Genomic DNA, 27,664 nt, shown 5'->3' with positions numbered 1-27,664 from the left:
CTATTTTGTTTGTCTATATACTATGGTATTTACGGTATGCTAATAGCTACACTCACACATGAAGCAGGCCACACCACAGCCAAGGTTATTGTAAAGAGAAAATTAGCAAATCTGATGTTGAAGAGTGATAGATCTCACTAGACTTATGTTAGTAATGTAAATTGCCCTCAAATTATCTTCTGTCCTATTCACCGGTTGCACCTCCATTACTCGGTGCCCAAAAATGGTGATAAATCCAGTCAATCTGGAAGGAGGCTAACAACTTTTTGTCTCATTTACACTATAGTGTCCTGGAAAGAGGATGACATTTCTAAAGTAGACAAATATTTAGTAGAAAACAACTTTGCCATCATCATCTTGTCAAATTTTCTTTAGACAGATGACAATGTTGTCATTAGCTATCAAAGGTTGTAAAAAATTTAAAACAATGCTAAAGTTAGCTAGCTAAAATCCAGTGATCTCCCCTCAATCTTAGATAGCTAGCTAAAGTTATACTGCATATAAAGTCAACATGGTGACATTAAAACGATGACAAAAGTTTTTCCTACTAATTATTTACCTCCCTTTGAAATATCATTGTATTTCCAAGCCACTGTAATGCACTTCTGATTAAATCTTCATCAGCGCTCATTAACAATGCATTGAGTAGAATTCGGGTATCAGTCCAAAATGAATGTTCAAAACAATATTGTGACGAAATGTGCAACCCATGAATAGCCAGAGGATTCAGCAGGAAGAAAAAGGATGTAACGTGTTCAATCGCAAGTGCAGAATCAATAGCCCAAAGCTCCTGTTTGCTCAGCGGAAACATAGAATGAGCGCTCACATGTCCACTTTGAACTGAAAACATAGTAATGACACTGAGCACTTCCATCAGCTGTACATTACTCACCTGTGAACAGCACTCACTCTTATTAAAAAATCAGTCTCTTGTACAAATGGATTATTGAGAGAATGGGTTTCAACTCTGACATTCTCCTCTCTTCTCCTAAACACACTGAAAATATCATCCATTAACTACAGGCTACTGTGTACACTCATTCAAATGTTTGGTATTTGGTATGGTATTAGGATCCCCATTAGCTGTTGCAAAAGCAGCAGCTACTTTTCCACACAATGCATGAAACATAAAACATGAAACATGACATAATACAGAACATTAATAGACAAGAACAACCCAAAGACAAAACTACATATATATTGTTTTCAAGGCACACTTAGCTTTCATATCAATACATACACAAACTATCTAGGTCAAATAGGGTAGAGGCACTGTGCCGTGAGGAGTTGCATTATCTGTATTTTGAAACCTGGTTTGCTGTTTATTTGAGCAATATGAGATGGAACGGAATTCCATGCAATAATGGCTCTATATAATACTGTACGCTTTCTTGAATTTGTTCTGAATTTGGCGACTGTGAAAAGACCCCTGGTGGCATGTCTGGTGGGGTGTGTGTGTGTCAGAGCTGTGTGTATCAGAGCTGTGTGTAAGTTGACTATGCGAACAATTTAGGATTTTCAACACATTGTTTCTTAAAAAAAAGAAGTGATACAATCAGTCTCCAACTCTTTGCCAAGAAAGACTGGCATGCATAGCATTTATATCAGCCCTCTGATTACAATGAAGAGCAAGACGTGCCGCTCTGTTCTGGGCCAGCTGCAGCTTAACTAGTTATTTCCTTGCAGCACTGGACCACATGACTGGACAATAATCAAGATAAGACAAAACTATAGCCTGAAGAACTTGCTTGTTGGAGCGTGGTGTCAAAAAAGCAGAACATCTCTTTATTACGGACAGACCTCTCCTCATCTTTACAACCATTAATTCTATATGTCTTGACCATTACAGTTTACAATCAGAGGTAACGCAAAGTAATTTAGTCTCCTCAACTTGTTCAACAGGCACACAATTCATTACCAGATTCAGCTGAGGTCTAGAACTTAGGGATTGATTTGTACCAAAAACAATGTTCTTAGTTTTAGAGATGATCAGGACCAGTGTATTTCTGTTCACCCTTTCCAAAACAGACTGCAACTCTTTGTTAAGGGTTTCAGTGACTTAATTAGCTGTGGTTGCTGATGAGTATATGGTTGAATCATCAGCATACATGGACACACACACTTTGTTTAAAAGTCATTGGTAAAAATAAATAAATCTTCTTATTATCAATTTATTTCAACCAATCATCAGTCATTTGTGTCAGTTCAGTACATGTTGAGTGCCCTTCTCTATAAGCATGCTGAAAGGAAATAGCATTGTATTTTGTCAAACACCATTTTTCCCAACCGTTTACTAAGAACTGGCAGCTTGTTCCAAGCCATTATCATGCTTTCATTCATACAAACCAAGCAGGGAAAGCACACACGTCTACAGAAAATGCCCCAAAGCGAGTGTCACCCATTTAATAAGGCTGTAACTGTATAATTATTGAGGGCACTACATGCCTTTGAAACGTCCACATACTGTAGGGCTGGAACAATTACTGTATAGTTGTGTAACCGATGATTATGAAATAAAAGACCGCCATGAAGATAAAATCACTGTCATAACCGTTAAATACACAGCACCAGTCAAAGGTTTGGACACACCTACTCAATGGTTTATCTTTATTTGTACTATTTTATACATTGTAGAATAATGGTCAAATCAAATCAAATTTTATTTGTCACATACACATGGTTCGCAGATGTTAATGCGAGTGTAGCGAAATGCTTGTGCTTCTAGTTCTGACAATGCAGTAATAACCAACAAGTAATCTAGCTAACAATTCCAAAACTACTACCTTATACACACAAGTGTAAGGGGATAAAGAATATGTACATAAAGATATATGAGTGAGTGATGGTACAGAGCGGCATAGGCAAGATACAGTAGATGGTATTGAGTGCAGTATATACATATGAGATGAGTATGTAAACAAAGTGGCATAGTTAAAGTGGCTAGTGATACATGTATTACATAAAGATGCAGTAGATGATATAGAGTACAGTATATACATATACATATAAGATGAATAATGTAGGGTATGTAAACATTATATTGGGTAGCATTGTTTAAAGTGGCTAGTGATATATTTTACATCATTTCCCATGAAGACATCAAAACAATGAAATAACACATGTGGATTCATGTAGTAACCAAAAATAGTTAAACACATGAAAAAATATTCTATATTTGAGATTCTTCAAAGTAGCCACCCTTTCTTTGCACCTTTATTTAACTAGGCAAGTCAGTTAAGAACAAATTCTTATTTTCAATGACGGCCTAGGAACAGTGGGTTAACTGCCTGTTCAGGGGCAGAACAACAGATTTGTACCTTGTCAGCTCGGGGATATGAACTTGCAACGTTTCGGTTACTAGTCCAACGCTTTAACCACTTGGCTACCCTGCCGCCCCATGCCTTGATGACAGCTTTGCACACTATTGGCGTTCTCTCAACCAGCTTCATGAGGTAGTACCCTGGAATGCATTTCAATTAACATGTGTGCCTTGTTAAAAGTTATTTTGTGAAATTTCTTTCCTTAATGCGTTTGAGCAAATCAGTTGTGTTGTGACAAGGTAGGGTTGGTATACAAAATATGGTCTTTACCAAATAGAGCTAATTTATAACAACAAAAAATTACGTTTTCGTCTTTTGAGCTTCTAGTCATGAAATCTATGCAGCCTACTCAATCACTTTTTATAGGAACTGTTTACAGGCCTCCTGGGCCATATACAGCGTTCCTCACTGAGTTCCCTGAATTCCTATCGGACCTTGTAGTCCAAACAATATTCAAATTTTTGGTGATTTCAATATTCACATGGAAAAGTCCACAGACCCACTCCAAAAGGCTTTCGGAGCCATCATCGACTCAATGGGTTTTGTCCAACATGTCTCTGGACCTACTCACTGTAACAGTCATACTCTGGACCTAGTTTTGTCCTGTGGAATAAATGTTGTGGATCTTAATGTTTTTCCTCATAATCCTAGACTATCGGACCACCATTTTATTACGTTTGAGAATCGCAACAAATAATCTGCTCAGACACCAACCAAGGAGCATAAAAAGTTGTGCAATAAATTCTCAGACAACCCAAAGATTCATTGATGCCCTTCCAGACTACCTCTGCCTACCCAAGGACGTCAGAGGACAAAAATCAGTTAACCACCTAACTGAGGAACTCAATTTAACCTTGTGCAATACCCTAGATGCAGTTGCACCCTTAAAAACTAAAAACATTTGCCATAAGAAATTAGCTCCCTGGTATACAGAAAATACCTGAGCTCTGAAGCAAGCTTCCAGAAAATTGGAACGGAAATGGCGCCACACCAAACTGGAAGTCTTCCGACTAGCTTGGAAAGACAGTACCGTGCAGTATCGAAGAGCCCTCACTGCTGCTCGATCATCCTATTTTTCCAACTTAATTGAGGAAAATAAGAACAATCCAAAATTTATTTTTGATACTGTCGCTAGCTAACTAAAAAGCAGCATTCCCCAAGAGATGATGGCTTTCACTTCAGCAGTGATAAATTCATGAACTTATTTGAGGAAAAGATCATGATCATTAGAAAACAAATTACGGACTCCTATTTAAATCTGCATATTCCTCCAAAGCTCAGTTGTCCTGAGTCTGCACAACTCTGCCAGGACCTAGGATCAAGAGAGACACTCAAGTGTTTTAGTACTATATCTCTTGACACAATGATGAAAATAATCATGGCCTCTAAACCTTCAAGCTGCATACTGGACCCTATTCCAACTAAACTACTGAAAGAGCTGCTTCCTGTGCTTGGCCCTCCTATGTTGAACATAATAAACGGCTCTCTATCCACCGGATATGTACCAAACTCACTATAAGTGGCAGTAATAAAGCCTCTCTTGAAAAAGCCAAACCTTGACCTAGAAAATATAAAAACTATCGGCCTATATCGAATCTTCCATTCCTCTCAAAAAATTTAGAAAAAGCTCTTGCGCAGAAACTCACTGCCTTCCTGAAGACAAACAATGTATACGAAATGCTTCAGTCTGGTTTTAGACCCCATCATAGCACTGAGACTGCACTTGTGAAGGTGGTAAATTACCTTTTAATGGCGTCAGACCGAGGCTCTGCATCTGTCCTCGTGCTCCTAGACCTTAGTGCTGCTTTTGATACCATCGATCACCACATTCTTTTGGAAAGATTGGAAACCCAAATTGGTCTACATGGACAAGTTCTGGCCTGGTTTAGATCTTATCTGTCGGAAAGATAGCAGTTTTTCTCTGTGAATGGTTTGTCCTCTGACAAATCAACTGTACATTTCGGTGTTCCTCAAGGTTCCGTTTTAGGACCACTATTGTTTTCACTATATATTTTACCTCTTGGGGATGTCATTCGAAAACATAATGTTAACTTTCACTGCTATGCTGATGACACACAGTTGTACATTTCAATGAAACATGGTGAAGCCCCAAAATTGCCCTCGCTAGAAGCCTGTGTTTCAGACATAAGGAAGTGGATGGCTGCAAACCTTCTACTTTTAAACTCGGACAAAACAGAGATGCTTGTTCTTGGTCCCAAGAAACAAAGAGATATTTTGTTGAATCTGACAATTAATCTTGATGGTTGTACAGTGAAGGACCTCGGCGTTACTCTGGACCCTGATCTCTCTTTTGACGAACATATCAAGACTGTTTCAAGGACAGATTTTTTCCATCTACGTTACATTGCATAAATCTGAAACTTTCAGTCCAAAAATGATGCAGAAAAATGTATCCATGCTTTTGTTACTTCTAGGTTAGACTACTGCAATACTCTACTTTCCGGCTACCCGGATAAAGCACTAAATATACTTCAGTTAGTGCTAAATACGGCTGCTAGAATCCTGACTAGAACCAAAGAAATGGATCATATTAATCCAGTGCAAGACCCCCTACACTGGCTTCCTGTTAAGGCAAGGGCTGATTTCAAGGTTTTACTGCTAACCTCCAAAGCATTACATGGACTTGCTCCTACCTATCTTTCCAATTTGGTCCTGCCATACATACCTACACATACGCTACGGTCACAAGACGCAGGCCTCCTAATTGTCTCTAGAATTTCTAAGCAAACAGCTGGAGGCAGGGCTTTCTCCTATAGAGCTCCATTTTTATGGAATGGTCTGCCTACCCATGTGAGAGACACAGACTCGGTCTCAACCTTTAAGTCTTTACTGAAGACTCATCTCTTCAGTGGGTCATATGATTGAGTGTAGTCTGGCCCAGGAGTGTGAAGGTGAATGCAAAGGTTCTAGAGCAACGAACTGCCCTTGCTGTCTCTGCCTGGCCGGTTCCCCTCTCTCCACTGGAATTCTCTGCCTCTAACACCATTACAGGGGCTGAGTCACTGGCTTACTGGTGCTCTTCCATGCCGTCCTTAGGAGGGGTGCGCCACTTGAGTGGGTTGAGTCACTGACGTGATCTTCCTGTCTGGGTTGGCACCCCCCCTTAGGTTGTGCCGTGGTGGAGATCTTTGTGGGCTATACTCGGCCTTGTCTCAGGGTGGTAAGTTGGTGGTTGAAGATATCCCTATAGTGGTGTGGGGGCTGTGCTTTGGCAAAGTGGGTGGGGTTATATCCTGCCTGTTTGGCCCTGTCCGGGGGTATCTTCGGATGGGCCACAGTGTCTCCTGACCCCTCCTGTCTCAGCCTCCAGTATTTATGTTGCAGTAGTTTATGTGTCGGGGGGCTAGGGTCAGTCTGTTATATCTGGAGTACTTCTCCTGTCTTATCCGGCGTCCTGTGTGAATTTAAGTATGCTCTCTCTTTCTTTCTCTCTCTCGGAGGACCTGAGCCCTAGGACCATGCCTCAGGACTACCTGGCATGATGACTCCTTGCTGTCCCCAGTCCACCTGGCTGTGCTGCTGCTCCAGTTTCAACTGTTCTGCCTGCGGCTATGGAACCCTGACCTGTTCACCGGACATGCTACCTGTCCCAGACCTGCTGTTTTCAACTCTCTAGAGATAGCAGGAGCGGTAGAGAGATACTCTTAAGGATCGGCTATGAAAAGCCAACTGACATTTACTCCTGAGGTGCTGACTTGCTGCACCCTCGACAACTACTGTGATCATTATTATTGGACCATGCTGGTCATTTATGAACATTTGAACATATTGGCCATGTTCTGTTATAATCTCCACCCGGCACATCCGGAAGAGGACTGGCCACCCCTCATAGCCTGGTTCCTCTCTAGGTTTCTTCCTAGGTTTTGGCCTTTCTAGGGAGTTTTTCCTAGCCACCGTGCTTCTACACTTGAATTGCTTGCTGTTTTTTTTTGTTGCTGTGTTTCTATACAGCACTTTGAAATATCAGCTGATGTAAGAAGGGCTATATAAATACATTTGATTTGATTTAAGTCCAAATTATGGCAAGAACAGCTCAAGTACGCAAAGAGAAACTAGAGTCCATCATTACTTTAAGACATGATGGTCAGTCAATTCGGAAAATTTCAAGAACTTTGAAAGTTTCTTCAAGTTCAGTCCAACCATCAAGCGCTATGATGAAACTGGCTCTCATGAGGAGCTCCACAGGAAAGGAAACCCCAGAGTTACCTCTGCTGCAGAGTATAAGTTCATCCTCAGACATTGCAGCCCAAATAAGTTCTCCACAGAGTTCAAGTAACAGATACATCTCAACATCAACTGTTCAGAGGAGACTGCGTGAATCGGACCATCATGGTCAAATTGCTTTAAGGAAACCACCACTAAAGGACACCAATAATTCTTGGCTTGGGCCAAGAAACATGAGCAATGGACATTAGACTGGTGGAAATCTGTCCTTTGGTCCGGTGAGTCCAAACTTGAGACACAGAGTAGGTGAATGGTGAAGTCAAGGCACACTTAACCAGTATGGCTACCACAGCATTCTGCAGCGAGATGTCATCTCATCTGATTTGCGTTTAGTGGGACGATCATTAGTGGGACAACCAATGACCCAACACACCTCTAGGCTGTGTAAGGTTTATTTGACCAAGAAGGAGAGTTATAGAGTGCAGCATCAGATGACCTGGCCTCCACAATCACTAAACCTCAAACCAATTGAGATGGTTTGGGATGAGTTGGCCCGCAGACTAAAGGAAAAGCAGACAATAAGTGCTCAGCATATGTGGGAACTCTTCAAGACTGTTGGAAAAGTATTCCAGGTGAAGCTGGTTGAGAGAATGCCAAGAGTGTGCAAAGCTGTCATCAAGGCAAAGGGTGGTTACTTTGAGAAATTTATTTTTAATACTTTTTTGGTTACTATGTGATTCCATGTGTTATTTCATAGTTTTGATGTCTTCACTATTATTCTCTAATGTAGAAAATAAGTAAAATAAAGAAAAACCCTTGAATGAGGAGGTACGTTCCAACTTTTGACCTGTACTGTATATATACAGTGCCTTCGGAAGGTATTCAGACCCCTTAACTTTCTCCACATTTTGTCACGGGCGGTGCGGTGCTCGGCGGTCGACGTCACCGGTCTTCTAGCCATCATTGATCCATTTTTCATTTCCATTGGTTTTGTCTTGTCTTCCCACACACCTATTTTCAATCCCATTCATTACATGTTGTGTATTTAACCCTCTGTTTCCCCTCATGTCTTTGTCAGAGATTGTTATTTGTCAGTGTTGTGTTTATTGATAGGTGCGCGACGGGTCCTCATACCCATGTATGTTTACATTCTATTCTTATTAGTGTTATGGAGCATGTTACGTGGACATTCATTAAAAGACTCCATTTTACACTCCGTTTGACTCTCCTGCGCCTGACTTCCCTACCACCTATACACACGGCTCTAACACATTTTGATACGTTACAGCCTTATTCTAAAATGGATTAAATAAATTAAAAATCCTCAGCAATCTACACACAATACCCCATAATGACAAAGCAAAAACAGTTTTTTAGACATTTTTGCAACTTTGTTTAACATAAAAAAACTGAAATACCTTATTTACATAAGTGTTCAGACCCTTTGCTATGAGACTAGAAATTGAGCTCATGTGCATCTTGTTTCCAATTTTCATTCTTGAGACGTTTCTACAACTAGACTGGAGTCCACCTGTGGTAAATTCAATTGATTGGACATGATTTGGAAAGGCACATACCTGGCTATGTAAGGTCCCACAGTTGACAGTGCATGTCAGAGCAAAAACCAAGCCATGAGGTCGAAGAAATTGTCCGTAGAGATCTGAGACACGATTGTGACGAGGCACAGATCTGGGGATGGGTACCAAAACATTTCTGCAGCATTGAAGGTCCCCAAGAACACAGTGGGCTCCATCATTCTAAAATGGAAGAAGTTTGGAAACACCAAGACTCTTCTTAGAGCTGGCCGCCCGGCCAAACTGAGCAATCGGGGGAGACTTTGGTCTAATGAGTCCTTGGGCAGGGAGTTGACCAAGAACCAATTGGCCACTCTGAGAGAGTTCTAGAGTTCGTCTGTGGAGATGAGAGAAGCTTCCAGAAGGACAACAATCCCTGCAGCACTACACAAATCAGGCCTTTTAAGTAGAGTGGCCAGACGGAAACCACTTCTCAGTAAAAGGCAAATGACAGCCTCCTTGGCATTTGCCAAATTGCGCCTAAAGGACTATCAGACCATGAGAAACAAGATTCTCTGATCTGAATAAACCAAGATGGAACTCTTTAGCCTGATGCCAAACGTCACGTCTGGAGGAAACCTTATACCATCCCTACGGTGAAGCAAGGTGGTGATGGCAGCATCATGCTGTGGGGATGTTTTTCAGTGGCAGGGACTGGGAGACTAGTCAGAATCGAGGGAAAGATGAACGAAGCAAAGTGCAGAGAGATCCTTGATGAAAACCTGCTCCAGAGCGCTCAGGACCTCAGACTGGGGCAAAAGTTCACCTTCCAACAGGACAACACCCCTAAGCACACAGCCAAGACAATACTGGAGTGGCTTCTGGACAATTCTCTGAATGTCCTTGAGTGGTCCAGCCAGAGCCCGGACTTGAAACCGATCAAACATTACTGGAAAGACCTGAAAACAGCTGTGCAGCGACACATTTTGCTATTCAAACAATTATAATGGTGACCGTGGTCATTTGGCTGACCAATACCGTCATTCAAAATGTCATGACCATCCCAGCTCTACTCCACACAGCATCAGCCACGTCTCTCATAGCTACTATTTCCTCCCTCACCAAACAGAAAAGGACCCAACAATCAAAAGGTACAAAACTTGAGAAACCGATATGACATCTAACAAAACATAAAGTGAAACACTTTCATGGATGCACACGTATAGCAAGTTTGGCCCACATACTCATTGGCTTTGTTTACGAACTTGAATATGGAGTCCAATACCTATAAACCCCTGGTTCACATCACAATAAAACTCTGAGCTGTACTACCATTTTTCAATACAGACATTATTATTCTATCTGCTATTACGGACCAGACATTTAAACCTGTTATATATCCTGATCTATGTAGATTTGTGGAATGTCCCTCAGTGATGCCTCCATCCTTCCATCGCTATGGTAATATATTCTATTCAAATCAAGCATTTTTCGTCATCTTAAAGGATATCACTATTTCACATAGTTCATAACCAACCAATTGATTAGGAAAATGTGTTACAATTATTGGATGTCTGCCTCCACAATCCATTGTCATGGAATTTTCATGGCGAGGCACCATTTCACAAGTCTGATTGAGTCCAGTCATACTACTGAAGATGGAGCATCCTTGACCCAGCACAGTCATCTAGCTATTTTCTATTTGCCCAGCGAGCGTCTTATGGGGATAAAGGAACATTATAAGGGCACAAGGGGAGACCCAGATGCAGACACAGGAGGCAAATGGTTAGAGTCTTTGTTGTTTATTTAATCCAAAAGGAGTATGCAAGAGAATGGTCATGGACAGGCAAAAGGTCAAAACCAGGTTCTGAGTCCAAGAGGCAAAGCGTGGCAGACAGAAGGGTCAGGCAGGCGGGTACGGAGTCCAGAAAAAACAGGCAAGGGTCAAAACCGGGAAGACTAGAGAAAGAGAACAGGAGCACGGGAAAAACACACTGGTTGACTTGAACAAACCAGATGAACTGACACAGAGAGACAGGAAACACAGGGATAAATAGACCAGGGAAAATAAGCGACACCTGGAGGGTGTGGAGACAATCACAAAAACAGGTGAAACAGATCAGGGCGTGACAAACAGAACATGTGAACTGCTATTTTAAGTGTCGATAAATGAAGAAGAATGATTTGCCACAATATTATTGCGATATGGCATACTACAGTGATATACCACAATATATCGGCCAGTAACAAAATTATATTGAATTATCAATTTTATATTAGTGCCCACCACTACTAATTTCCCCTAAAAGTTTGTGTCTGGGCTCAGAGTGGGGCTAACCACATCTCTATAACATTGGCAGCCATCCAGCGTATTGAGCAAGACGTCCATCACCCAACCTCGACAATAATGACACGGGATATTCCCCACGCTGTGATCATTCCCCTCCTGCTGGCTCACCGCCTGGGTGAGTCTTTACTGTGGTAGTATGCAGCCGGGTGATGCCCACCTAGCAGACCGTAAAGCACACAGAGGTGCTGTGGTAGAATGCAGCTGGCCAACTAGCAGACCGTAAAGCACACAGAGGTGCAGTGGTAGTATGCAGGTGGGCGTTGCTAACCTAGTAGACCGTAAAGCACACAGAGGTGCTGTGGTAGTATCCAGCTGGGCGTTGCTAACCTAGCAGACCGTAAAGCACACAGAGGTGCTGTGGTAGTATGCAGCTGGGCGTTGCTAACCTAGCAGACCGTAAAGCACACAGAGGTGAATGGGATCCCGGAGTGTTAGCGCTGCTCTGGGGCTGGGCTCCATGTGATGTAACGTTATCCACTGGGCTGCATCACAGGGATGAGGCTGCTTAGTGTGAGGACACTCATCTGTTCCTTCTCAGGCTAACAATGTCAGGAGGGAACAACAAAATGCTCTTATGCACGCACACACATGCACAGACACACACACACACACAAACCCACACTCACACACACAATGAAAGGAGGGAGCAACAAACGCCCACACACAAAGGCATGTTTCCTCTGAAAAATAATCACATAAAGAGTGTATATCAACAGCCTTGCCAAGCTAATGAAGAATAGTAGGTTTCATTATGTACCTTACTGAGCAAATGTCTCCCAAGGAGTCTGGTATGATACTACAACTTATGGATTGTACAATGCTTGTGTTTGGGAAGAAATAAACAATGTCATACCGAGTTTTCCTGTATGCACCGTAGACAGCCTGTATGCCAGATAAAAGCCACAGAGGCGACCTATTTGCTTGGTTGTAATAAAGATATTTCAGACGTTTTACACCACAGCCCCCAAGTTCAATTACAGCTACCACAGTCAAGAAATGTCCATAGAGAATACATACAGGAGTGAACGAGGAGTGAACTTGGCCACCGCGATAAGGAACCGGGCCTCTGGGTTGAATGGCGCAGGAGGGGATGGCTGCTGTTTTATTGGCTCTTAACCAACCGTGCTATTTTGTTTGTTTTTCACATTGTTTGTAACTTATTTTCTACATAATGTTGCTGCTACCGTCTCTTATGACCAAAAATAGCTTTTGGACATCAGAACAGCAATTACTCACCTCGAATTCAACAAATATTTTTTCTTTAATGAGACGGACTAAAAGGATATACAACAAACACCCGAGCAGGCCTTCATCCCCGTCATTCGCAGGAGAAAGAAACTGAGATTTCACACAAGGAGATCGGGGTGCCTTCTGAGGATCAGGCAACTAGTGGCTAATCTTCCTTTGCCATCCGTACTGTTAGCCAATGTTCAATTGCAGAAAAATAAATGGGACAAACTAAAAGCACGTATATCCTACCAACGGGACATTAAAAACTGTAATATCTCATGGGTCACCGAGATAAAGCCGGAAGCACCAGTGACTCGGTCTATGAAAAAGTGGTCAGATGAAGCAGATCCTAAATTACAGGACTGTTTTGCTATCACAGACTGGAATATATTCTGGGATTCTTCAGATGGCATTGAGGCGTACACCGCATCAGTCACTGGCTTCATCAATAAGTGTATCGATGACATCATCCCCACAGTGACTGTACGTACATACCCCAACCAAAAACCATGGAGTACAGGCAACATTTGCACTGAGATAAATTATAGAGCTGCCGCTTTCAAGGAGTGGGACACTAACCCAGAAGCTTATAAAAAATCCCGCTATGCCCTCCAATGAACCATCAAACAGGCAAAGCATCAATACAGGACTAAGTTCGAATTGTACTACACCGGCTCCAACGCTCGTCGGATGTGGCAGGGCTTGCAAACTATTACAGACTACAAAGGGAAGCACAGCTTAGAGCTGCCCAGTGATACGAGCCTACCAAACGAGCTAAATAACTTCTATGCTCGCTTTGAGGCAAGTAACACTGAAACACGCATTAGAACATCAGCTGTTCCGGACGACTGTGTGATCACGCTCTCCGCAGCCGATGTGAGTAAGACCTTTAAACAGGTCAACATTCACAAGGCCGCAGGGCCAGACGGATTACCAGGATGTGTACTGTGAGCATGCGCTGACCAACTGGCAAGTGTCTTCACTGACATTTTAAACTTCTCCCTGTCTGAGTCTGTAATACCAACATGTTTCAAGCAGACCACCGTAGTCCCTGTGCCCAAAAACACTAAGGTAACCTGCCTAAATGACTACCAGGACCTCTATACCAGGCGGTGTTAGAGGAAGGCCATAAAGATTGTCAAAGACTCAAAGACTAGTCATAGACTGTTGTCTCTGCTACCGCACAACAAGCGGTACTGGAGCGCCAAGTCTAGGTCCAAGACAGCTTCTACCCCAAAGCCATAAGACTCCTGAACAGCTAATCAAATGGCTACCCAGACTATTTGCATTGCCCCCAACTTACCAGGTAAGTTGACTGAGAACACATTCTCATTTGCAGCAACGACCTGGGGAATAGTTACAGGGGAGAGGAGGGGATTAATGAGCAAATTGTAAACTGGGGATTATTAGGTGACCATGATGGTTTGAGGGCCAGATTGGGTATTTAGCCAGGACACCGGGGTTAACACCCCTACTCTTACGATAAGTGCCATGGGATCTTTAATGATCCATACAAGCATTATACTCAGATTTTTACCTCAACATAGTGTGAAATACACATGTAAATAATAAACTAAATGTAGATCAATTTTGCTGTCCATTGGCTTTATAAACATTCTCATCTTGCGTATGTCTATAGTGAATTGTCTTAACTATGATGGGATAATGTTGTACATTAAACTCTACAATATTCTTCTGGTCCTCGTTGGGTGTACTAAATGTCAATTATTAATGATACTAAACAAACAATGATAATGCCTTGGAAACATTTGCAAATTGAGATCTGAGCAAAGGAAAATATCCCCTGTCTGAAATATCAACCAAAAAACTATTTATCTATCTAAACATAGCCTAATTGCTCATTATGAAAGTTGTAACTTTAGGTCTATTGGATAGGCTACAGTTGACAAGCCACATTGATTATTAGCCCATGTAAGATAAAACAATGTTTTTCTCCTAAAGCGATAACCTGTTTTGTATTTGTAAAGTAGGCTAGCTTCCCCCACAGCCCTTTGCTCCACCCGTTTCCCTGGCAATGCCATTGTTTTGGTGGAGTTCTGTTGACCTCCAATTACTGCATCTATGGGGAATATAATGTCTAGAATGAGAATTATGATGTGTTTACATGACACTTCCAAATCCTATGGCAGCCATGTTAGCACCCCATTAACATTACATGGGGAATATTTGAATAATGCTATACTCCGAGTCGATATTCACGTAATAATAAGGAATTCACCTTGAACATGCCCACAAATTGGGGAAAACAAACATTCTTTCCCATAGACCCCAAGCGTAAAAGAGCCAACTTTGTGGTTGATGTTTAGGTGCTGTGTAGCGCAATGTAAATGTAACCAGGTCAAAAAGCCCAACGTACAGTTCACAATGCTCCCACATAGGGAAAAGAGCCTGCTAGAAGAGCACTGTGGCTTCAGGCTATTCAGAATGGGAGAGTGGGAAATGTAGGCAACACATAGCTATAGGTCTATAAGGGGAAACACTTCATCTAGGTAAGACATTTAACTTGTTTAGTATAGTCCATGTGTAACTCCACTCACTACTTGTATCTGTATAGTCAATTTGTTTGTGTTGTTGGTCTTGTCGGTCAGTAGCTAGCTCACTCACTGGTTGCTAGCACCTTCATGAAAAGGGGCAATACAATACAAATCTACATGTGTTCCACAGTGCAGAGGGCTACAGATGTAGGATCTTAATTTGCTCTCTTTTGTTGCTGAGAATTTTCCTACACTACAGGAGATGCAAACGTGTAGTGTATTTGAGTATTGAAAAGGTTGTTAATGTTTGTAATTTCCACTTTGAAATGTCAGACTTGATTTGCCCTAACGAAAAATGTATCAACCCCAACAACAATGTCCATTAATTATAATCCACATAATAATTCACATTTCCTTTTGCTGTAGGATTATTTTCCTGCTGTAGCAAACTGTCTCAAATGAAGATCCTACATCTGTATTGGGGTGATCCTTATTGTACACTCCTACCGTTGGCCCCATTTTATTATACTGTTCAGGATGAGTCACTGGGCTGATAGATGCCCTCCAGTAAGTCTGACTTGAAATCCATGACCAGTTTACAGGCCAGGAGCAGGACTACTGTATGGGTTTGTCCCTCCCCCACCCTTTACTGATGATGAGTTACACAGGATGTGGAAGCACTGACCCCAGGTCAGTTGCGTCAAAGCGTGGAGTCTACTGTAATGTGACATAACCAGGGTAGAAAGGGGACCTCGGGCTCCTGCAAGACACCAGCTCAGATATAGCCTTCAACATGCCAAATCTTTTATAGGGGCAGTAAGTAGCTATGGCACTGTACAGTTGTTTGTATGAGATTGTGTATTCAGTCAACTATTTGAGAACATAGACCATATCATTATCATGGAGAGTAAGATCTACGGTAACCTAGGGAGAACACAATATATTGGTTCAGTACTTACAAAAACTGAAGAATATCAGTTGTCTTTAAACAACAATGAATTTCTCTTCTACTCCATTAGGCTTGCCTGAATGTAAATAACACATTCAAATGTCTCTGTCTCTAAATACAGAATCATGATTTTTCCCATTCAATAAAAACATCAGACATGAACATAATGAAAAATAAAATTAACTTAGAAAAATTGTCTGATAACAGAACTATTGCCTGATGATCTGCTATGCAAGTCAGGTATAGGTATGGGAGGCAGGTAGCCTAGTGGTTAAGAGTGTTGGGCTAGTCACCGAAAGCTTGCTGGTTTGAATCCCCAAGTCAGCAAGGTGAATAAATCTGCCATTCTACCTTTTGAGGCAGTTAACCCCCAACAACATCTGCTCCCCTGATGTTGATTAAGGCAGCCCCACACACAATCCATTATATTCAGAATAAATATTTAAGTTGAATGCATTCAGTTGCGCAAATGACTAGGTTTTCCCCTTTTGTCTGTAAGGTTAAATATTGTAACTCATAGACAAGCTTGTTTGTTCACAACGTATCTCTGTTAATAGAGAGAAGAAGAAAACTCTGGAGCAGGGATGAGTAAACAAGACGATGTCATTTATGACCACAATCTCATTTGTTCACTTGACAATGGCTGGACTAGGGGTCAAAACATCTTTAAAGACATTTGAAATCCATTAAGTTTGGAAACAGGGTGCTCTGCTTAGGCTGCTTCCTTGTGCAGGCAGCTCAGAGAGAAAGGCACCCTCTGGCTACAGTTATTGACTCACTACCTCTGTGGCCTCCCCCTCAATGCCCTGCCATTTTCATTTGCACTCCAATTTCCTTTGTCTACAGGGTAAACAACCTATGAGTATCATGGGTGTACATCATCATTTATTCTCACACATCGTGAGACATAATCACCCTCTCCACAGAATGTGCTTATCTCTTTTTTTTGCCACAGCTCTAGTCACCCTGATTCAGATATCTACTGCTTGATCCGATTTCATGCACTGTGTCAGAGGACTCCTGAGAAGTGGTAATCCAAGAAACATCTCACAACTGCTTAATCTTCTCTGTGTTTCTGTTCCACACACACAAACACACACACTGTTGCCAGCCCACAATGTTTCAACCCTCATCTGAAAGTTCCTTCATTCAGAGAAGGCCAGCTAGCTCAAGCATAACAAATTACTACGGGAGAGCTGGTAGCCAGAAGCCATCGTTATCTCCCTGCTAATTACAGTACATGCACTCTGACACACCCTGGGCTAAGCCGAGGAAAATCAGCTCTCGTGAAATAATTAAGCCTATTTGCCGCCTGTTGGTAAGTCCCGAAAACAAGACCTTGGTTGGGGAGATGATCAGAAGGATGGTGTCAAGGTCTTAGAGCACTTCGATCTGGTGGCAGTCGAGCGAGTCAAGAAGTGACAGCGCACTTCCTGATCCTACTGTACCCACATCCATATAGCGTGTATAGCTACAGCAGATCCAGCACTTACAGTACGTCTTTGTTGAGCTGGCTGACTGGCTTTGTTGAGCTTGTTGACTGGCTTTGTTGAGCTTGCTGACTGGCTATGTTGAGCTGGCTGACAGGCTGACTGTCTATGTTAAGTTGGCTGATTGGATATGTTGGGCTGGCTGACTGGCTATGTTGAGCTGGCTGACTGGCTATGTTGAGCTGGCTGACTGGCTATGTTGAGCTGGCTGACTGGCTATGTTGAGCTGGCTGACTGGCTATGCTGAGCTGGCTGACTGACTGACTATGTTGAGCTGGCTGACTGGCTATGTTGAGATGACTGACTGGCTGACTGAATATGTTGGGCTGGCTGACTGGGTGACTGGCTATGTTGGGCTGGCTGACTGGCAATGTTGGACTGGCTGACTGACTATGTTAGGCTGGCTGACTGGCTATGTTGGGCTGACTGACTGACTGGCTGACTGGCTATGTTGGGTGGGCTGGCTGACTGACTGGCTGGCTGACTGACTATGTTTCGCTGGCTGACTGATTGGTCAGCTACATACCTACAGCCATCTTAACTATCAGTTCCATTCAGACAGAGGGTTTAGGTTCAGGACCAGTTGTAGCCTACCCACCCTCTACAAACCTATGGAAGACACTCACAAGCATCTCACTTACTGACAGTTGACATGCGCTGTTTGTTAATGTAGCAACAAACAGCATGAATTAAACCAAGCATGTATAGAATAGCATGAGAGCATGAATTAGAAAATACTAATGTGGTGGATTGATGCCGAGATCAGTATATGTGACAAATTACATACACAGCATGAGTCTTGTAGAAGCAGCAGAAATGTTACTTTTTAGTTTAGGGTAGAAACATGACATTGTCAAAAGCAGTGGCCGAGTAGAAAGGAGAAATTCAATTAAAGTTGGAAAAGGTGTCAGTATCACTGGCAAGAGATAAACGGAAAAGCCTAGGGAGCAATAAGGGGAAATCTTGATTGCAATCATGGTCATTATGAGAAAAAAAACTTGCAAACTTCAAGCATCCTTCATCATCTGTCAAAAGGAATATAGCCCACGATAAATTTGCATCAAGGGCACAAGATGACGGGTACGGATAAAGGGAAAGTTATTTGGCTCATTACAAGTTGGCTCCTCTTTCAGATCAAAGCTAGCAGAGCAAGAGAAATGTGTCATCAGAACATCTTATCCATTTCAGCCTCTAGGGCCTGTCTAAATTGTGTTTTTTGAGCAAAAAATGATCATTATCTAACTCAAGGAAAGAAATGGGCCGGTGTGGGGGCCTCAAGGAAATAAGTGGGCCGGTGTGTTTGAAATGCCAGCGCCGATTTCTGGTCCCAGTCCACCCCTGACCAACAGTGTAATACAGTTAGATGCAAAACAGATGATTGTTCTCTCTCGCTCTCTAGTTTCCGATGAACATATATGTCATAAGGAGATGGAAGAAAGAAATTGAATAAGAACAATGGAATAATAACAATGGAATAATAACAATGGAATAATAGCAATGGAATAATAGCAATGGAATAATAGCAATGGGATAATAGCAATGGAATGAGAATGGAAGTAATGAAACAAGAGTGAGTGGGAAGTTAGAAACTGAGGATCTGAGTGCCTAATCGCAAGCTCTTGGAAAACCTCTTCTGACACATTGCTCCAACACAGGCCTGCTATGACAGAACTTGGTAACTAGGCAGGCTCTCCAGCATCTCCAGCATGAATATTAAAGTGACTACCTCCTGCCTGTCAGCTAGGGCATCGAGGGCGAGATGACACTGGGTAGAGCAGGGAGCATGGTAGAGAGGCCAGGCAGAGAGACATGGCGCCTCTGACAGAGACTAATGGAGTACTCGCTCAAGGTGGCAGGCAGAGCTGTGTCAACCCCTCTGTCTGACCGATGGCGTCCTCCCATCGGCCATCACTTCACAGCTTTGAAAACTGTTATCTCTATATCAGAAAGCCTGTAAATACAAGGGACTTCAGCTGATACCGCTCTACATGGCTCAGTTGGTAGAGCATGGCGCTTGCAAATGCCAGGATTATGGGTTTGATTCCCGCTGGAGCCACCCATATGGAAATGTGTAGACGTTTGACTGGAAATTACTTGAGATAATAGCCTCTGCTAATTGACATATTTATATTATTATTATATTAGTCACACACCCATGGCTAACACCCAAGCAACAGTCAAAGATATTGGATAGGACTAGCAAGTGGCAAAGGAATTACAATGAGGATGTGGTTTTGTGTCAAACACTAAGACTGAGGTCATCTCTCTCTAAGACCAGCTCAGAGGCTACACCAAACTGATGTACCTCACAAGCTGAAGGCTGAGGTCATCTCTCTCTAAGACCAGCTCAGAGGCTACACCAAACGGATGTACCTCACAAGCTGAAGGCTGAGGTCATCTCTCTCTAAGACCAGCTCAGAGGCTACACCAAACTGACAAGCTGAAGGCACATCCTGATCTTATAGACCACAACTGGGTGATAAAGCATCATGTGGTCTATACACACCATCATGTGGTCTGAACACTATCCTACCTCTGCTCTTGACAAGAGCAGAGGTAGGATACAGGTAAGTAGGATGAAGATAAGTAGGATCCAGGTAAGTAGGATATGGTAAGTAGAATACATGTAAGTAGGATGGGGGCTAAGTAGAATTTAGGTAAGTAGAAAACAGGTAAAATTGTCTTCTCTCCCCTTGCCCACCCTAATGACAGCCATGTTTTCTAAAAGACATAGCTTGCCACCTTCATTTATATGCATGACCAGCCCTGAGGGCATCACACTCATAATCAGATAAATTAAAGTGGGCTAGCAATAAAAATCAAGGTGAGTCATAAACATTTGTCCAACATTTGTCCATGGACAAGTTTAATTTATTAGAGTCTTTATGTGGAGTTACATGTTCAAGGTAGTGGTGGTCCTGTATGGCTCAGTTGGTAAAGCATGGTGCTTGCAACACAAGTGTTGTGGGTTTGATTCCCACAGAGGACCAGCACAAAAATATGTGCACTCACTACTGTAAGTTTCTCTGGATGAGTATCTGCTAAATTACTAAAATGTAATATTGCATTGTGAATCACATATTGGTACTATGGCACGGTAGTCTGCCATTATACTATCTTAATGGATATTGATCAACTCCAAGTCTTTTGTAATTGCATAATATAGATCTCATCTGGGCTGATTCAATTTGATTACTTTAATTATCCTGTTGATTACAAAGTTGTCTGGTAACAATTCAGTCAGATATAACAACTGCATTGAAAATCAGGATGAGTAAAATAATGGGACATGGTTGAAAACATCCATGCATAGATTTTTTTATATTCTATTATTAGCCTACATATTTCATCACATTACATTTCATTAATTAAAATGATCTTTGGCCTTATCTAAACTGAACAAAAATATAAATGCAACATGTAAAGTCTTGGTCTCATGTTTCATGAGTTGAAAAAAAAATCCAAGACATTTTCCATAAGAACAAAAAGCTTATTTCTCTCAAATTTTGTGCACAATTTTTTTTTCTACCCATGTTAGTGAGCATTTCTCCTTTGCCAAAATAATCCATCTACCTGACAGGAGTGGCATACCAAGAAGCTGATTAAGCAGCATGATCATTACACAGGTGCACCTTGTGCTACAGTAGGGATGTAAAAGTACACTTTAAAATGTGCCGTTGTGTCACAGAACACAATGCAACAGATTTCTCAAGATTTGCGATTGGCATGCTGACTGCAGGATTGTCCACCAGAGCTGATGCCAGAGAACTGAATGTTCATTTCTCTACCATATGCTGCCTCCAACATCGTTTTAGAGAATTTGGCAGTACTTCCAACCGGCCTCACAGCCACAGACCTCGCCACCCCATGACCTCAACATCTGTCTTTTTCACCTGTGGGATCGTCTGACAGGGTGCTGGGGAGTATTTCTGTCTGTATTAAATCCCTTTTGTGGGGAAAAACGAATTCTGATTGGCTGGGCCTGGCTTCCCAGTGGGTGCAACCCTGCCTAGTCATGTGAAATTCATAGGTCAGGGCCTAACTTATTGCTTTTAAATGACTGATTTCATGATATGAACTGTAACTCGGTAAAATCATTGAAATTGGTGCATGTTGCGTCCATATCTTTGTTCACTATAATATTTAAGATTGTGACATTTCCTACTGACCAAACATACCGTTTTGAATAAATCAACAAGTTGGTTAAGCTAATAAAATATGATATTGATCTCAAGGTTTAGGATGGGAACCGCGAACATTTATTTCAGCTTGTTGATTACAAAATCAAGTTCACCGAGAGAGAAACTTCGTGCGTATCCCTACTCCTTGTTGGCAGGCTCTAATTGACTACATAAACAGACAGACGCCATACAGAATAAAAAAAAATGTATCCTTACTACCTTATGCACATTAGTAGGCTTTTCAAAATATTCATTCAAATAATTATTCTCCGACAATTGCATGGAAACACCACATAACTTCTATTGATTAATAATAACAAAAATGTATCTAGGACTTACCTGCGCAGCCATAAATGAGAGATCCATTGTGATACGCGTGTGAGGACACCTCTGTCTATCTTGAAACAGTGTCGTGTCACCCTTGTATTCCCCAGAAGGACATTAGAACGTTCTTCCCATCAAAATTGCATTTTCAGACCCAGCCAACGTTTATAGCGTATGAAAGTAAGTGCAGCCGGCTAGGCGACTATGGAATTTGAACAGACGATAGCATTTACAGAGAGAGGGAAAGAGCGCAACAGCCGAGAGAGAAAGAGAGAGAGAGAGAACCTTTATTATCAAGAGAACCACAAGATCCTGATGTCGCACCTTTCGCCCTCTTTTTGAATAGCTTACAGTGACATGAACCCTAACTGCTATTCACGCCGTGTTTTCCTAGTGATGACGGAGTCTAACTGGTTTGTTTCGCCTACTCGTCGCACATTCATCAGTTAATTTTGAGATACAACAAAATACAACACTATTTAACTCAAAGCTCATTGGGAGTTTCGAAGAAGGAAATGCAATGTCTAAAAGTGATTACATAGTCAATTCAAAGTTTACGATAGCTTTGAGAGCGAAGATCATAAAATGTTTTGCCTAAACACAGGTAATGAACTGTCTAGTGTAGTGTAGTAGCCAAGATTTTATGTGTATGCAAATGACATTCAGTCAGGGTAACCACCTACATCAGAGCTATAACTGCTACTCCAATGGTTTATTTCTAGCCATTTAAACAAAGTATCCTAGCTTCCATCTTGGCCATTACCCTATTAATGTCCACTCGACTATTCCACCACTTCTTAATATGATATGGAATACAAATTACAGTACATCATTCTGGTCTTCCAGCTGATATCCTTTCCCAATGCATACTATATTGCGTAATGATATTCTATTTATACATTTTAACCAGGTAAATTATAAACAGATCAATTATGACCCTAGCCTCTTGGGAGCCCTAAACAAGCAATTTTCTAACACATTTCCTGCAATTCTACACATTTTGCCATGGGACATTGAGAATTTTGAGCTGTTTTATAAAACATTTAATGCAATTCTTCTCATTTCGCCATGGGGCAGAGATAATTATTTTGCGGTTTTACAGTTCATTTCCTGCAATTCTACCCATTTTGCCATGGGGTGGAGAGAAATCTTTGCATTTTTCAAGCTAATCTCTTGCAATTCTACACATTTTGTCATGACTAATGCTATCGAAGTGAGAATGACCATTAAAATCAATTGTGGTCCCCTGGAGGTCAGGGCCCCTGGGCACGTGCCCTGCGTGCCCGGTCGGTATACGGCGATGATTACTACAAGTTTAGATAAGAGGCTAGACTAGCTACCAATCAGGAAATTGTTAGCTGACAAGGCTAATTGAGTGACTGTCAGGGACATTGCAAGCAAAAACTGCTGATGCCCAACCAAATGTAGAAATTGCACCTGGTTTATTCTAATATTCTTACTCTCAATAGTAAGTTGAGTCCCCGACTGTTTAAAAAAAAAATGTATTTAATTGGTCAGGGGCCCCCCAGCCTTGTGTCGCTTATGCCTGGGGCTGGCCCTGATTGATGTATCATCTCCGGGACCCAGACAGAAATTCTTCATGTGATCTCTTAAACGCATCAATATTTAATCCACAGCTTTTTCCCAGCCTCTCAGGAATAATTTGGGTTGGGGAGAGACTAACCTGCTGAGCCACCAACTACCTTCCAAACAAACTGCCAAAAGGGAGCGCACCTTGAAAGAAAGTTAGCTGAAGGAAATGACAATGAATGCTCCCAACAGGTCAGCTTGTTACCAGGAGGCCTACATTGTTTATTCCAAAGCATCTGCCACACCTAAGGTCAGAGCGAGTTAATCTTGAGGATAAAAACTTTTTGGAGGTCATTAGACTTTGGCAGCTGTGTGTGAGGGAGCCTATGAATACCATCATCAGCCAATAGTAGGAAACGGGGCACAATAGATTAGCATATATTAGACTTTGCATGTAGAATCCTCCTTGTCCTGGGGTACTGGTACACAACAGAGAAATAAAACATCTGATGGGGGGAAATGTAAAGTGTTGCAATGTTGTTAATAAATACTATGCTGGCAGTACTAAAGTTTTCTGTGGGAATTGGTACTTGTTTGGGTAGATAGATTATAAAAGTCTACCAGAAAGAGAGAAAAGGATGGCAATGCCCAAGAATGGACTGCAACTTTGATTGTTTTTCATGTTACTCTTTTTTTTAAAGCAGACTCAACTTGACTGTAGTCTTTCTGTTTGTTTTTATACGTCCATTTCATGACCCCTTCCACCTTCTTACAAGTAACAACCTTGAGCCCGGTCAAAGGTCATGTCCAACAGTACTTTCCTCAAAAACACTGAAATGGCACTGTACAGTATAGAATATTGACTGTACAGTACAATACAGAAAAGCTGCATTCTGTGTTTTATGACGACAGTTATTACAATATTATTACTTCTCCCATGGTCACATATGGTTATTTAATTACTCTGCTACTTTACAAGTCATTATGTCCATGGTTCTGGGGGAAACAATACAGCCATATCGACATGCTTCATACCAGATCTAATTTTGGCCATAAACCCGATAAGACATACAGTGGCTTGCGAAAGTATTCACCCCCCTTGGCATTTTTCCTATTTTGTTGCCTTACAACCTGGAATTAAAATAGATTTTGGGGGAGGTTGTGTCATTTGATTTACACAACATACTGTGAAGATGCTAAATATTTTTTATGGTGATACATTCAAGAAATAAGACAAAAAAAAAACGGAAAACTTGAGTGTGCATAACTATTCACCCCCCTAAAGTCAATACTTTGTAGAGCCACCAAGTCTCTTGGGGTACGTCTCTCTAAGCTTGGCACATCTAGCCACTGGTGTTTTTGCCTATTCTTCAAGGCAAAACTGCTCCAGCTCCTTCAAGTTGGATGGGTTCCGCTGGTGTACAGCAACATTTAAGTCATACCACAGATTCTCAATTGGATTGAGTTCTGGGCTTTGACTAGACCATTCAAAGACATTTAAATGTTTCCCTTTAAAGTGTTGCTTTAGCGGTATGCTTAGGGTCATTGTCCTGCTGGAAGGTGAACCTCCGTCCCAGTCTCAAATCTCCGGAAGACTGGAACAGGTTTCCCTCAAGAATTTGCCTGTATTTAGCGCCATCCATTATTCCTTCAATTCTGACCAGCTTCCCAGTCCCTGCCGATGAAAAACATCCCCACAGTATGATGCTGCCACCACCATGTTTCATGGATGGTATTCTCAGGGTGATGAGAGGTGTTGGGTTTGCGCCAGACATAGCGTTTTCCTTGATGTCCAAAAAGCTACATTTTAGTATCATCTGACCAGAGTACCTGCTTCCATATGTTTGGGGAGTCTCCCACATGCCTTTTGGCGAACACCAAACGTATTTGCTTATTTTTATCTTTAACAATGGCTTTTTTCTTGCCACTCTTCCGTAAAGCCCAGCTCTGTGGAGTGTACGGCTTAAAGTGGTCCTATGGACAGATACTCCAATCTCCGCTGTGGAGCTTTGCAGCTCCTTCAGGGTTATCTTTGGTCTCTTTTGTTGCCTCTCTGATTAATGCCCTCCTTGCCTGGTCCGTAAGTTTTGGTGGGCGGCCCTCTCTTGGCAGGTTTGTTGTGGTGCCATGTTCTTTCCATTTTTTAATAATGGATTTAATTGTGCTCCGTGGGATGTTCAAAGTTTCAGATATTTTTTATAACCCAACCCTGATCTGTACTTCTCCACAATTTTGTTTCTGACCTGTTTGGAGAGCTCCTTGGTCTTCATGGCGCTGCTTGCTTGTTGGTGCCCCTTGCTTAGTAGTGTTGCAGACTCTGGGGCCTTTCAGAACAGGTGTACATACAGTATGTGTAGAAACTTAGATTGCACACAGGTGGACTTTATTTAACTAATTATGTGACTTCTGAAGGTAATTGGTTGCACCAGATCGTATTTAGGGGATCATAGCAAACGGAGTGAATACATATGCACGCACAGCATTTTTTTCATTTCACTTCACCAATTTGGGCTATTTTGTTTATGTCCATTACATGTAATCCAAATAAAAACGTATTTAAATTACAGGTTGTAATGCAACAAAATAGGAAAAACGCCAAGGGCGGATGAATACTTTTGCAAGCCACTGTACCTAGTGCATTACACTGCCTATAAGCTCTCAGCAACAAGATACTGCCTCAGAGCATCCAAAGCGGGCAATCACTTATAATTAAGATGCTGAAGATAAGAGCAATGGTCCCTAGCGACTTACCACTATCGTTGTTTGGTATAAATGACATCCCAGGTGTCTATTTAAATCTCGGGATCACTGTGGTGTAGATGGTGTAATTGTTTTAGTGTCATGGTGTTTTAGCAGTAAAATGTTGTTCTGCTGCACAGAATGCATCAGATTGATTCGGCCTCACACAGATCGGTCGGCCTCACACAGATCGGTCTGACTCATGGGCCAGTGGAGCTTTTTGCTGAGTCTTGCTTGATGGTTGAAGTTGGGATGAGGAGGCATTGCCATTTCACGTTCCCATATATCCACTTTCACGCTTGTGGCTTTATTTGTGCTGAAACATGATTTTCTTTCAGCTTTTCCTGTTTTTATTGGACTCGAGCCTTTCAGGCCTCTTGTTTGAATATTATAAGGCTATGTTATGGGGGCCTAAGCTGTCAAATAAGGGTTCATGGAATGACTCGCCCTCTTTTGAGACACATAGAAAGAGAGAATGTGTTTGAAAGCTTGCCAGGTTTATATAACGCCACTCTAGTTCTTTCTTTGGGAATGAGATTACCATAGAATGGCGTTTGATTTACAGCTTGGGCTGTGAGTCGTTGGTTTGTTCCATCCAGATAAAATTGGAATCCCTTGGTAACCCTACAGTATATCATTTTGAAAGCCGCTGTCTCAAGCCTTGAGACTATAGTCGGATTCAAGTGGGCCCTCCTTTATGTGCAGCTATACATGGTAGGTCTTATACCTGTGGACGTGGTCTCCAAGGACATGGCGATCTCCTGTGACAGACACCATAACTCGTGGCGAGGTATGAGATCAGAGCTCCTCATGGTACATGTAAATTAGAGGTGTCCTGATGTCTTGTCCACCTGTTTGTTCCAGACAGTCTCAGACAGCCCTGGCTGCTCCCCCTGAACCCATTTGCCGAGTGAGACCCATTTCTGTGGTCGTCTCAGGGAGGTGACTGGCACTCTAAGTAAGAATGTGTTTCTTTTTCGGTGACCGCTCAGACGTGCGAGTGTGGGGGAATACGTGGTTTTGTGTGTATGTGTGTGTTTTGAGGGACTCCACGGGTTCAGATTTTCTGCTCCGGTTGGTCCACTGTCATGTGTGTGGCTGACCTATACTTTGTGAACTCAGCTGCTGGCCCAGAACCCCCCTCCCACACACACACACATAAATAAATACCCACACCTTTTGGATGTGTGGAGTCTGCCTCTAGCAATACAGACCCAACACCATGATGGTATGTTAGACACAGCAGAGGTTCCCACAACAGAAAGCCTTATTCATAGCAGAGACCAGGATCATGTGTGTGATGTCAACTTTGTCCTCAGAGGAAAGAAGTCACGGTTGGATTTCTGTGGCACAGTAT

General features: G+C 42.0%; 1 protein-coding gene across 1 annotated transcript in view; it reads right to left on the bottom strand.

Annotated features, from left to right (window-relative positions):
* Window positions 1–22,189, bottom strand: part of LOC139407865 (uncharacterized protein C14orf132-like) — a 29,657-nt gene extending 7,468 nt beyond the window's left edge. Inside the window, exon 1 of the mRNA XM_071151735.1 lies at window positions 22,054–22,189. Within this exon, the coding sequence (XP_071007836.1) occupies window positions 22,054–22,080 (27 nt within the window). The 5' untranslated portion in view covers window positions 22,081–22,189. The remainder of the gene's footprint in view (window positions 1–22,053) is intronic.
* Window positions 22,190–27,664: the final 5,475 nt, after the last annotated feature.

This window comes from Oncorhynchus clarkii, chromosome 4 (genome assembly GCF_045791955.1).
Source record: "Oncorhynchus clarkii lewisi isolate Uvic-CL-2024 chromosome 4, UVic_Ocla_1.0, whole genome shotgun sequence".
Lineage (NCBI taxonomy): Eukaryota > Metazoa > Chordata > Actinopteri > Salmoniformes > Salmonidae > Oncorhynchus > Oncorhynchus clarkii.
Note: the sequence above shows the minus strand (reverse complement) of the source record. Positions and strands in the feature narration are given on the sequence as shown.